The 13741-nt window shown below is 39.1% G+C and overlaps 1 protein-coding gene across 1 annotated transcript in view; it reads right to left on the reverse strand.

Moving 5' to 3' along the window:
- The window catches only part of LOC130917027 (calsyntenin-2-like), a 322125-nt gene that overhangs the window by 120954 nt on the left and 187430 nt on the right, over positions 1-13741 (reverse strand). Inside the window, exons 3-4 of the mRNA XM_057838073.1 lie at positions 11726-11921; positions 4726-4934 (exon numbers count right to left, since the gene is read on the reverse strand). Coding sequence (XP_057694056.1) covers positions 4726-4934; positions 11726-11921 — 405 coding nt within the window. The remainder of the gene's footprint in view (positions 1-4725; positions 4935-11725; positions 11922-13741) is intronic.

Consider the following 13741-nt stretch of genomic DNA (forward strand, 5'->3'; position numbering starts at 1 on the left):
TGGCGTTCCAACGATGCTCAATTGGTACCAAGGGGCCCAAAGAGTGCCAAAAAATATTCACCACACCATTACACCACCACCACCAGCCTGAACCGTTAATACAAGGCAGGATGGATCCATGCTTTCATGTTGTTGATGCCAAATTCTGACCCTACCATCCGAATGTCACAGCAGAAATCGAGACTCATCAGACCAGGCAACGTTTTTCCAATCTTCTATTGTCCAATTTCGATGAGCTTGTGCAAATTGTAGCCTCAGTTTCCTGTTCTTAGTTGAAAGGAGTGGCACCCGGTGTGGTCTTCTGCTGCTGTAGCCCATCTGCCTCAAAGTTTGACGTACTGTGCATTCAGAGATGCTCTTTGCCTACCTTGGTTGTAACGGGTGGTTATTTGAATCACTGTTGCCTTTCTATCAGCTTTCATCAGCTCGAACTAGTCTGGCCATTCTCCTCTGACCTCTGGCATCAACAAGGCATTTCCATCCACAGAACTGCCGCTAACTGGATATTTTTTTCTTTTTCAGACCATTCTCTGTAAACCGTAGAGATGGTTGTGTGTGAAAATCCCAGTAGATCAGCAGTTTCTGAAATACTCAGACTAGCCCTTCTGGCACCAACAACCATGCCACGTTCAAAGTCACTCAAAATCACCTTTCTTCCCCAGCAATCTCACCGGCCACTTTATTAGGTACACCTGTCCAACTGCTCGTTAACGCTTAATTTTTAATCAGCCAATCACCTAGCGGCAACTCAGTGCATTTAGGCATGTCGACATGGTTTAAGACAATCTCCTGCAGTTCAAACCGAGCATCAGTATGGGTTGAGTTCTGTGGGCGGAAATGCCTTGTTGATGCCAGAGGTCAGAGGAGAATGGCCAGACTGGTTCGAGCTCATAGACAGGCAACAGTGACTCAAATAACCACCCGTTACAACCAAGGTAGGCAGAAGAGCATCTCTCACAATACGTCGAACTTAGAGGCAGATGGGCTACAGCAGCAGAAGACCACGCTGGGTGTCATTCCTTTCAGCTAAGAACAGGAAACTGAGGCTACAATTTGCACAAGCTCATTGAAATTGGACAATAGAAAATTGGAAAAATGTTGCCTGTTCTGATGAGTCCCGATTTCTGCAGCAACATTCGGATGGTAGGGTCAGAATTTGGCGTCAACAACATGAAAGCATAGATCCATCCTGCCTTGTATCAACGGTTCAGGCTGGTGATGGTGGTGTAATGGTGTGGCGAATATTTTCTTGGCACTCTTTGGGCCCCTTGGTATCAATTGTGCATCGCTGGAATGCCACAGCCTACCTGAGTATTGTTGCTGACCATGTCCATCCCTTTATGACCACAATGTACCCAACTTCTGATGGCTATTTTCAGAAGGATAATGCGCCATGTCATAAAGCTGGAATCATCTCAGACTGGTTTCTTTAACATGACAATGAGTTCACTGTACTCAAATGGCCTCCACAGTCACCAGATCTCAATCCAATAGAGCATCTTTGGGATGTGGTGGAACAGGAGATTGGCATCATGGATGTGCTGCCGACAAATCTGCACCAACCGTGTGATGCCATCATGTCAATATGGACCAAATTCTCTGAGCAATGCTTCCAGCACCTTGTTGAATCTATGCCACGAAGAATTGAGGCAGTTCTGAAGGCAAAAGGGGGTCCAACCCGTTACTAGCATGGTGTACCTAATAAAGTGGCCGGTGAGTGTATACAGTGCCTTGCAAAAGTATTCGGCCCCCTTGAATCTTGCAACCTTTCGCCACATTTCAGGCTTCAAACATAAAGATATGAAATTTATTTTTTTTGTCAAGAATCAACAAGTGGGACACAATCGTGAAGTGGAACAAAATTTATTGGATAATTTAAACTTTTTTAACAAATAAAAAACTGAAAAGTGGGGTGTTAGGTCTAAACTTACTTGTATCTAGCAAAATAATAAAGACCTAGAGGAGGACGAAGACATGGATCAGATCGGAGACAGTGATAAGGCTTTACGCTGGCGGCCGTCAGGAGAAAAGGTTGATGCGGAGCGAGTAGCTCACAACAAGCTTATCTAACCTAACCCCTGAGGAGCGCAGCCTTTTATTGAGAACAGAAACATTATGGTGACGTCTACTGAAAACAGAAACATGGTGACGTCTACTGGAAAAGGAAACATTATGGTGATGTCTACTGAAAACAGAAACATTGTGGTGACGTCTACTGAAAAAGGAAACATTATGACTCTTTTCATTGTGTAAGCACTAAAGCACAAGCGAATAGACTGTTACATGAGAAAACATAATCATAACACCTAGTTTTAAACACACATAATTGGTTTAAATACTGTTAGTGTGCAAAAGCATTAAAGCACATCTCACATGGGGCGTGTAATATTATGCGGCCCCTTTACTTTCAGTGCAGCAAACTCACTCCAGAAGTTCAGTGAGGATCTCTGAATGATCCAATGTTGTCCTAAATGACCGATGATGATAAACAGAATCCACCTGTGTGTAATCAAGTCTCCGTATAAATGCACCTGCTCTGTGATAGTCTCAGGGTTCTGTTTAAAGTGCAGAGAGCATTATGAAAACCAAGGAACACACCAGGCAGGTCCGAGATACTGGTGTGGAGAAGTTTAAAGCCGGATTTGGATACAAAAAGATTTCCCAAGCTTTAAACATCTCAAGGAGCACTGTGCAAGCCATCATATTGAAATGGAAGAAGCATCAGACCACTACAAATCTACCAAGACCCGGCCGTCCTTCCAAACTTTCTTCTCAAACAAGGAGAAAACTGATCAGAGATGCAGCCAAGAGGCCCATGATCACTCTGGATGAACTGCAGAGATCTACAGCTGAGGTGGGAGAGTCTGTCCATAGGACAACAATCAGTCGTACACGGCACAAATCTGGCCTTTATGGAAGAGTGGCAAGAAGAAAGCCATTTCTCAAAGATATCCATAAAAAGACTCGTTTAAAGTTTGCCACAAGCCACCTGGGAGACACACCAAACATGTGGAAGAAGGTGCTCTGGTCAGATGAAACCAAAATTGAACTTTTTGGCCACAATGCAAAACGATATGTTTGGCGTAAAAGCAACACAGCTCATCACCCTGAACACACCATCCCCACTGTCAAACATGGTGGTGGCAGCATCATGGTTTGGGCCTGCTTTTCTTCAGCAGGGACAGGGAAGATGGTTAAAATTGACGGGAAGATGGATGCAAATACTGCCAAATACAGGAACAATCTGGAAGAAAACCTGTTGGTATCTGCACAAGACCTGAGACTGGGACGGAGATTTATCTTCCAACAGGACAATGATACAAAACATAAAGCCAAATCTACAATGGAATGGTTCAAAAATAAACGTATCCAGGTGTTAGAATGGCCAAGTCAAAGTCCAGACCTGAATCCAATCGAGAATCTGTGGAAAGAGCTTAAGACTGCTGTTCACAAACACTCTCCATCCAACCTCACTGAGCTCGAGCTGTTTTGCAAGGAAGAATGGGCAAGAATGTCAGTCTCTCGATGTGCAAAACTGATAGAAACATACCCCAAGCGACTTGCAGCTGTAATTGGAGCAAAAGGTGGCGCTACAAAGTATTAACGCAAGGGGGCCGAATAATATTGCACGCCCCACCTTTCAGTTTTTTATTTGTTAAAAAAGTTTAAATTATCCAAAAAATTTTGTTCCACTTCACGATTGTGTCCCACTTGTTGTTGATTCTTGACAAAAAATTAAAATTTTATATCTTTATGTTTGAAGCCTGAAATGTGGCGAAAGGTTGCAAGGTTCAAGGGGGCCGAATACTTTTGCAAGGCACTGTATATACAAACGTGCTGAAATGGGATGGCGTGGCTCAGTGGTAGTGTAGTCATTCCCCAACCCAGAATTTGTGGGTTCGATTCTCCCCACTCGTTTAAGTATCCTTGAGCATGATATTGAACCCCACGTTGCTCCTGGTCCTGTGTCACTAGTAGGTAGATGAGGAGACTGTGTGAAGGCCTTAAAAAAGTGGAAAGGTGCTATACAAGTGTAACACCATTTACCAGAAATGTGAGAAATTCCAAAAGGTTCAGGTACTTTTTCATACTACTGTATGTATGTATGTATGTTAGTGTTAATCTAAATACAGCCATGTTAGCTATTATGGACTGACATGAGGAAAAAAGCTAAAACGGTCATATGGTATAAAGAGTGTAAGACCACAAACACTTATTGGTACACGTGATCTCCAGAAGAAGTAAAAAAAAAAAAAAAAAACAACTATGTGTTGGTTTTATTGCACCTATAGCAGCTTCCATTCAAAAGCAGAAGTCTTACAAAAGTTTAACTTTGTGTTCAAGAATTTGGTACACTCATTGAGAACAGTATTTAGGAGGACAGGAGGTAATGATGATGGGCAAAAGGGCAGGCCAGTAAGTCCTAGTTTGAAAAATCAAAATAAATTTCTATAAAACCTACCCGAACAAGCCTTTACAAAAGATAGATTGGTTAGTAAAGCTGTCTGCTGTGGTGCATCAAAAAATATCGTTTGCCTGATACATGTGTGCACGTGTCCCCTTTGATTGGGAAGTTGCAAATTATATGTCACATTTAAACTGTGTGCTTATAAGAATAAACACATACAAACGTAGAACACTTTTATCATATATCATCGTATTCATCATCGTATATAAACGAGATAAAGCGTCAGATGTGGAACCTCTTTTTTATCAACCACTTACCATTGCGGTCTATTGCAAACGGTATATTAGTTGTGGTGATCTGGTAGTTACAGATCTGGCTGTATTGAGGTGAACAGTCCTGATCAGTGGCTTCCACTTGGAGGATGTTGTCATAAATTTTGCCCTCTGTCACTGCAGCCAGGTACTGAGGCTCTCGGAACACTGGTGCAAACTCATTGACATCGTTGACTTGAATATGGACCACTGCCCTGCACACAACAAGTGTAGGAAATGGAAATGACTCATCTGCATAAATTAGTCACCTACAAAGAAATACATTAAGGTATGTTTTTTTTTTTGGAAAATACCATATGTCAAAAGAAAACAACAAACAACTGGCATTTTTATATTGATTCACCATTGGTTGAGAGTTAGTCTACTTTGTTAAAGGTCAAAAACAGTTATAAACGGAGGGAAAAAAAGAATATGGGAAGAATAACATTTACTTTGGGTTTACTAGTGTCAGTATTTCGGTATTATGCTTTATAATTGTGCCACATAAATAATGGAAGCTTTAGGACCTTTTGTGTGCCAAGTGCATTTAGAAGAACCGTATATGTATAAAAGTGTGATAAAAGAAAAAAGAGAAACTTAGGAGTCATAGCCAACAAAAGGCAGATTATTGTTAAAATTGTTAAACAGAGATTTATCCTTGTAAGGCAAGAACAAGAATGATATTTTTTGGGGAGTTTGAGAATAATGTGTCTGGTAACAAAGAGCTGAAATGACTGTGGTTTATGGGATTATCAGGGAGGCATTGCAAGTAAATTAACGGTTATAATGAGTCATTACTATCTTATGGAAATGTAACCATCACAATTAAGGCAAGCAAAGGCTGATTATTGACTACATTCTCTTGTGAACATGTGCCAAGAAACAAGAAATTAAATACAAACAGGGAATGAGATTTTTCATATAGGCAATTTTTAAACCTAATGCTGTAGGGAGTTTGTTTATGAAACCGAATTTGAATTTTGATTTTTAAATAAAAACTTAAATCACGAGTGTTATGTAGGTAGATAAGCCTGTATGAAAGTCAAATTACATGCAAAACATTTATTTTATGAATAAGTAACATAAAAAAATAAGTGATTCATAGTCTGGAATCATACTGTATGAACATTCAATGGATGGAAATTAGTCTATGGCTATAATCCGGTGTAGTGTGTCAGTATGTGTGTCATTTGGGGTCACACTTTACCGATGTGCTGGTCCAGTTCTAGCCTCCAATATCATTGACCAATTTACATGTGAAAACAAAATCTTACCCCATCAACATGCTCTCTTTTTCTGTGACTGGGCAATACTCTTCAATTTTTTTATTCTGGAGAAATTAATTCACTCCAGCCTGACGAGGATGTTATTTTTTTAGAAATTCAATCCGTGCACAAATGCTGAAATTGGAGTAGAGAAAAAAATATATATATACAAATTTAAGACCTACAGTACAACATTTTTGTGATTGGCATTTTCCTAAACCCACCCTCTACCGGTACAAATTTAACAAGATATAGTCAACACTAAATAATAAACAAATGTAAATATTAATGAAACGGGTTATGATTTATGAAATGTGAATTTTGACAATACAGGAAAGACGCAGAGAGTGAAATTGTTCCTGTCAATGAACTGAAAAAAAAAAAAAAAAACAGAAGGGAATACTGTGAAATCTAGCGTAGTGTGAGTGAGCACCAAGCAGGCCCGGAGTGGCTAATTGGGAGGATCGGGACAAATCCCGGTGGGCCGGCCGGCCAGAAAAGCTGGTCCAGTCCGGGTTTTACACATTTTCAATACTACAGTATTATACTTTTTTGTTTGGTATTTATTCTTGACAGTTTGAGGCCGCAAGCTCATTGTCGTAAAAAAAAAATAAAAAAATCACAAGCGCGTTTCTCTTTTTATTTCTTTCTTATTTTTTCGGCTCCACCCTTGCTCTTTTTATCCATGGTCCACCACAGCACCGATCTAGTAGCATATTTGGCTTAATACAGACCCCGATTAGCAGGCGGAGCTGCATTTTTTTTTTTAGCCTGCACACATCAGAATGCATCTGAAAAAAATATAAATAAATGAATTATACTTTTTCTCCTCCAAATTGACAGCCCACAGAGACAACGGTAACTGCATGTAAGTAATACCTACAGTCATGAATTCATTTTGGCAGAAAGAGGATCCATTTCAATTGCTTCTCAGGTTAATATTCTGGATTGAATTAAATGTGTTCATGACACTTTTGCACTGGCTGAACTCCCTCATTTTATGACTTCATCATGAGTGTTTTAGATTAAATGTCACTGCTTTTGGCTTATGACTAGTGTCAACAGACAGAGTGGTTGAAAAATAATATGACTACAGTAATTACCTACTGACAGCTGAATTGTCACCTCAGTATTAAATGCAGCAGCATCTGGTTTGGAACTGTCTCAAATACATACTGCAGTAATATTGTAATATTAATAATAGATAACTGCACAAGCATCTGTACTATAAAATGATGTAATGTTGTTCTATTCTGTTAGTGTGCCCTGTATAAAATTCACAGGCTTCTTCTGACAACATCTTTAGTGCATGTATACGACTGTTGTTTTGTAGTAACCATAATTGCCTTAAAATAGTGATACATTGAAACTGTGTGTGTGCGTTTGCGTGCGAATGCTTGGATCGCCTATCTCCATAGTTGGCATCCAGCTAATTGTCAGGTGAGGCAATTAGCCTCTCTGTCAGAAGGTTGGGTGCACAATTGTTGCCAGTAATCGCTTTAAAACCTACATATTATCTTTTTCACACTATTTAATCTATATATAATGATAGGGCTGTCCTGATCGCATATTTTTGCACCTGAGTCACCTGATTTTGAGAATCTGCCGATACAGAGTCCGTTTCCGATACCTAACAAACATGTTACAGTACTGTACTGTTTTTCCAGGAGTGTTGCAGAGTATAAAACATGTATATTCTTGTTTCTTTTGGCAATGTCATTGTAGTTCTGGATTATGTTGTTACTTTTTATCCCTTAAATAAAACATTTTTTTAATATTAAAAACCCGATCATTTTCACCCGATGCCAATTCTCTGAAAAATTGGTGCGATCGATCCGATTTCCGATCACGTGATCGGATCGGGGACATCCTTAATATATGGCACTGTTGACACAATGTTACTGACAAAATGTGCACTAAGGTGCACACATTAAAAAAAGTATTACTTATTAAACTCGAAGGAAGATAGAAATGTGACAAAGATTATTTTCAGCCACACCTTGAGATAGATTTATATAAATGGGAAGGAGGAATGATTCATTTGTTATCACAGAGGTAGGTTATATGAAATATTAATATATTGGCAACAGTGACAGAGACGGCAATGAAGGAGAACAGATTCAGACAGCTGCATCCAGCCAGAAAGAAGAACAAAAGGAGGGAGAAGTAGAGCAACAGACGATTGGCAAGTAGGCAGGAAAGAACATCAGATCGAAGAAAATTTTAACTCATGATGTGGTCCTCTTCACTCTTCTTTAAAAAGTCCTATTTTTCTTCTCATTTGTTATTTTTATCTGATGTGACGCAATTTGATAGGGAAAGGACAAAAAGCATAACATAAACTCTCCAAAGACTGATGTGAAAGACACGGAAACTTTTTCACAAAGCTGCTAGCTTGAAGAGCACATACTTAATCAAGTGGATTTTTTCCTCAGTACTGTGTTTTTGCACAAAAAAATGTTGCGGACTGATCACTGCAATTGTACTGCTTAATGGAGAAATGGTATTTCAACATTCCTCTGAGTAAAATTTGAAGACATGAGGCCTTGGTAAGTTGCATGATTATTTGAACTTTTTAGTGAGCATTGGATTCATTCTTTTATTTTTTTAAATAATTTTTTCACTATCAAGCTCAGTCAGTTTTTATGTTAGTCTGCTTTTTTCTTGTGACTGGTTTCCTGACCCCCCGGATCTCAACAATAAAGCAAAATTTCGTTACATAGCATAACATAAACTCTCCAACGACCGATGTGAAAGACACTGAAACTTTTTCACAAAGCTGCTTGCTTGAAGAGCACGTACTTAGTCAAGTGGATTTTTCCTCAATGATGTGGTTTTGCACAAAAAATGTTGCGGACTGATCACTGCAATTGTACTGCTTAATGGAGAAATGGTATTTCAACATTCCTCTGAGTAAAATTTGAAGACATGAGGCCTTGGTAAATTGCATGATTATCTGAACTTTTTAGTGAACATTGGATTCATTCTTTTATCTTTCATAATTTTTTTTTTACTCAGTCAGTTTTTCTGTTAATCTGCTTTTTTCTTGTGACTGGTTTCCTGACCTCTGGGATCTCAACAATAAAGCAAAACTGCGTATTTAATAAGAGTGGCCTTATACTGTGTTCAGCCTAAAGGATGTTATTATCATGATGTGTAATCAGTATCTTGATATGCTTTGTGATATGCTTAGTAGGCAGGAGTGAAAGTGGGCCAAAACGGTCCAATACGCCATTCCGGTAAAAGATTTGGGGCCGGAACAGACTGGAACTTTGCTTTCATCCCGAAAATATGACGGCAACTATCAAATGTATCGGAGTTTGACGGGTCGCGTTGATGTGTGCATGCCCGCTGCAAACCACCCTGGACTCATTTGTCTGTTCAATTAGCTGACAGACTAACATGTGAGCAGCATGGATAGTTAGCTCTGATTGATTCCAACGCACATAGTTTCTGGAACAACAAATACACTTGAAAAAAGAGCAAACCAGATACAGTGCCTTGCAAAAGTATTCGGCCCCATTTAATCTTGCAACCTTTGGCCACATTTCAGGCTTCAAACATAAAGATATGAAATTTAATTTTTTTTGTCAAGAATCAACAACAAGTGGGACACAATCGTGAAGTGGAACAACATTTATTGGATAATTTAAACTTTTTTAACAAATAAAAAACTGAAAAGTGGGGCGTGTAATATTATTCGACCCCTTTACTTTCAGTGCAGCAAACTCACTCCAGAAGTTCAGTGAGGATATCTGAATGATCCAATGTTGTCCTAAATGACCGATGATGATAAATAGAATCCACCTGTGTGTAATCAAGTCTCCGTATAAATGCACCTGCTCTGTGATAGTCTCAGGGTTCTGTTTAAAGTGCAGAGAGCATTATGAAAACCAAGGAACACACCAGGCAGGTCCGAGATACTGTTGTGGAGAAGTTTAAAGCCGGATTTGGATACAAAAAGATTTCCCAAGCTTTAAACATCTCAAGGAGCACTGTGCAAGCCATCATATTGAAATGGAAGGAGCATCAGACCACTGCAAATCTACCAAGACCCGGCCGTCCTTCCAAACTTTCTTCTCAAACAAGGAGAAAACTGATCAGAGATGCAGCCAAGAGGCCCATGATCAGTCTGGATGAACTGCAGAGATCTACAGCTGAGGTGGGAGAGTCTGTCCATAGGACAACAATCAGTCGTACGCGGCACAAATCTGGCCTTTATGGAAGAGTGGCAAGAAGAAAGCCATTTCTCAAAGATATCCATAAAAAGTCTCGTTTAAAGTTTGCCACAAGCCACCTGGGAGACACACCAAACATGTGGAAGAAGGTGCTCTGGTCAGATGAAACCAAAATTGAACTTTTTAGCCACAATGCAAAACAATATGTTTGGCGTAAAAGCAACACAGCTCATCACCCTGAACACACCATCCCCACTGTCAAACATGGTGGAGGCAGCATCATGGTTTGGGCCTGCTTTTCTTCAGCAGGGACAGGGAAGATGGTTAAAATTGACGGGAAGATGGATGCAGTCAAATACAGGAACATTCTGGAAGAAAACTTGTTGGTATCTGCACAAGTTAAAAAAAGTTAAAAAAGTTTAAATTATCCAATAAATTGTGTCCCACTTGTTGTTGATTCTTGAAAAAAAATTAAAATTTTATATCTTTATGTTTGAAGCCTGAAATGTGGCGAAAGGTTGCAAAATTCAAGGGGGCCGAATACTTTTGCAAGGCACTGTATGTAACGAACAACTTATTAAAAAAAGGGCAATGCAATGGAAAACTGATCAGATGACAGATGATCATAGACAGCTGAAGAGGCGTATTTTATTTTGTTTTATTCTATTTTACTTGCTCTGATGGGGAGGTTCAGAATATCTTCCATGTTAATGCGCACATTTGGGCTTAATTTTGTTCATTTATGTGGGCTACTTATTTATTTCCTTATAATTAAAAAAAAGTCAACGTTTGTGTTCCCTTTAAAGTATATTCCATTTCAATGTGCATAACGTAAGAGTCATTCATACTTATTTTTGTTAATATGTTACAAATAACTTGATTATTTGAAAAAAATAAGGCGATGTTTACATTATCTTTAATTTTTTTTTCAATGTACGTTATATCCTATGTCTTTCAGTTATGTTCTACAGTAGTTAAAATTGAGGTTTTGCATTTAAATGTGAGGAAATATAAAAATCAGAAGATGGAGGTGGGGGTTACAGGTGTTTTTGTCAACTGTGATTGTGCAAAACATTGAAAAAATACAATTTTGAATGAAGATCAGTTTCTCGTTTAAGCCTTATTACAGTAAGTGTGACGCAGTAGCCTAATGCATGTGTAAATCCTTTGCATTTTAGTGGTTTTAGGCGTTAGCTCTAATCTCTGAGCTCTAAAAATATTAAAAGATACATAAATAAATAAATGAACATAATAATAAATAAAAAATACAGTAACCATGGAGCCAGCTTTTTAGGTCAAGGAGTTCGGAATTCTACCCACTTTCACCCACCACTGTTTGTTGGTAGATGTTTTAGTTTGAGTTGAGTTCATGAAAAAGAACAAAAACAAAATAGTTACATTTAGACTTTTGTTGAGTGTATTATAAATAGATATACAGTATATAGATGTACAGCATCATATGTAAATATTAACTGTGTACCAGTCAAAACCTCTCTGGAAAACAAGTTTAAAATATTTGAACTTGATAAATCCACAACTTACCATATTATTTGTTTTACTCACTTGTGAGACTTTTTGCCCTCTGTGCCCCCTGGGCCTGAACCACAGTCATGAGCCTGAATAATGAAGGTGTACTCCTTTTGCAGTTCACAGTCCACCAGGCCACGCGCCCGCAGTTGGCCCTCCCCAGACGTACCGTTCAGCACCACTGCCTCGAATGGCGCCTCCAATCCATGGATGTTGAATGCACAGATCTCCCCTGGAGATGATAGAGTAAATCAATGTCAACCTAAAGATGAGTGTAAAAGGTTGAATGTATTAAAACTACACTTGTTAACCCTATTAATATTTAATGATGGCAATACTGAGCAGTCCCGACTCACGTTGTGAACCCATGCTGCTACCATTACGCCAGCTGGGAATTGGATGTGTTAATTTTTACTTTTTTTCACCTTTTCTCAGGAATCAAGGTACTGTTAGCTACTAGCTTAAAAGCGCATGGTTCTTAATTGACGCCAAATGTATTGTAATCTGAAACAAGAAACGATTGAGAAAAAAACATTGAAACTAAATGTATAAGTTTTTTCTTGAATCTTTCAAAACCTAAAAAAAAACCTTTTTATTTTTTCAATTACAAGTTGATATTTGGTTCGAATACTACCTTTTTGGTTTCAGTTATCTTATTTTTGCCTTCAGACTTTTTTTTTTCCCACTTTCAGATCCTATTTCTTCTGTTTTTTTTGTTTTTTTTTTAAATTTCATATTCAACTATTGTTTTCATTTTCAGATGTTTTGATCACTTTCAGATGTTTTTTTTTTTTTTTCCAGTTTCAAAACTTTTGGCTGTGTCGGGCGTGGCCTCGATAAGGCGTGTTTTTTTATTCAGCAAAACTGACCAAGAGTGGTCTAGAACAGGGGTCTCCAAACCGGTCCTCAAGGCCCGCTGTGGGTCCTGGTTTTTGTTTCAACTGATCCAACACAGACCGTTGAACCAATGAGGTTTCTGCTAAAACAAGCAGCACCTGACTGCAGTCAACTTGTGAAACACTAGATTGGTGAAAAGGTGTCATCTTGTTCGGTTGGAACAAAATCCTGCACCCACAGCGGGCCTTTATAGAATAGGTTGGGGACAGGGCTGCCCCAGGCCATTTGGGGGCCCTAAGCAAAATAATGCAAAGGGGCCCATATTTTTGGCTCACCATTTCGTCACAGTGTACTGTGAAACCCATACATGCAATCCAACCCATACGTCCATATTTTGTATATTAATCAGATTTTGTTGCACTGCATACTTCAAACCTCTCACCCCAAATGATTGTCAGAACTTACAGTAGATAGCGCCAAACCTTTTTCTAAAAGAGGAAAGAAAGAAGTTAAGGAAGAACTTTTATTTTTTTTAAGCTTGAAATCAAGTAACACTCACACAAGTCAATAAAGCAAACTGTAGTTAACAAAATAGGATATAAATTAAACAATTGCCAGACTGGGGGGCCCCTAGTGTTCAGGGGCCCTAAGCAGCTGCATAGTCTGTGTATAGGCTGGGCCGTCCCTGGTTGGGGACCCCGGTCTAGAATGACTTACAAAAGCACCCCCTACTCTTAGCATTACTTAATGTAAAGCACGGGTCAGGGACAATTTTGACCGAGAGAGCCAAAATACCCAACACATTTTAAATTGTGATTCCATGGGAGCCATACAGTGTGTGTGTGTCTATGTATATATAATTGTATACTAGTATAGTCTATGTTCTGTTGCCAGCTTGTCTGACTCTGTTTTGTAAGCACTTGTTTTTTTGTGAACACATTTGCAAGAGTGAGGTCATTCTCTGCTTTTATGAGCAGTCGCCGAAGTGTGATTGAAATAAATCTTGAGCAAACAACAACGAAAGCAGAACATCGTTAATTGGGATGTTACAACCGTTCGTCAGTTGCGCATTTACCACTTTGTAAATAACAAAGAGAGACATGGTGTGGCATTGCATATATTTCCTGGAAGAGGAAACCACAACCATGAACAACCAGACGGTTGTGTGCATAACAGTGGCCGAGACAGGTGGAGCCTCTGAGAGCAGCCGTTTGG

The sequence above is a fragment of the Corythoichthys intestinalis genome, chromosome 6, assembly GCF_030265065.1.
Source record: "Corythoichthys intestinalis isolate RoL2023-P3 chromosome 6, ASM3026506v1, whole genome shotgun sequence".
Classification (NCBI taxonomy): Eukaryota; Metazoa; Chordata; class Actinopteri; order Syngnathiformes; family Syngnathidae; genus Corythoichthys; species Corythoichthys intestinalis.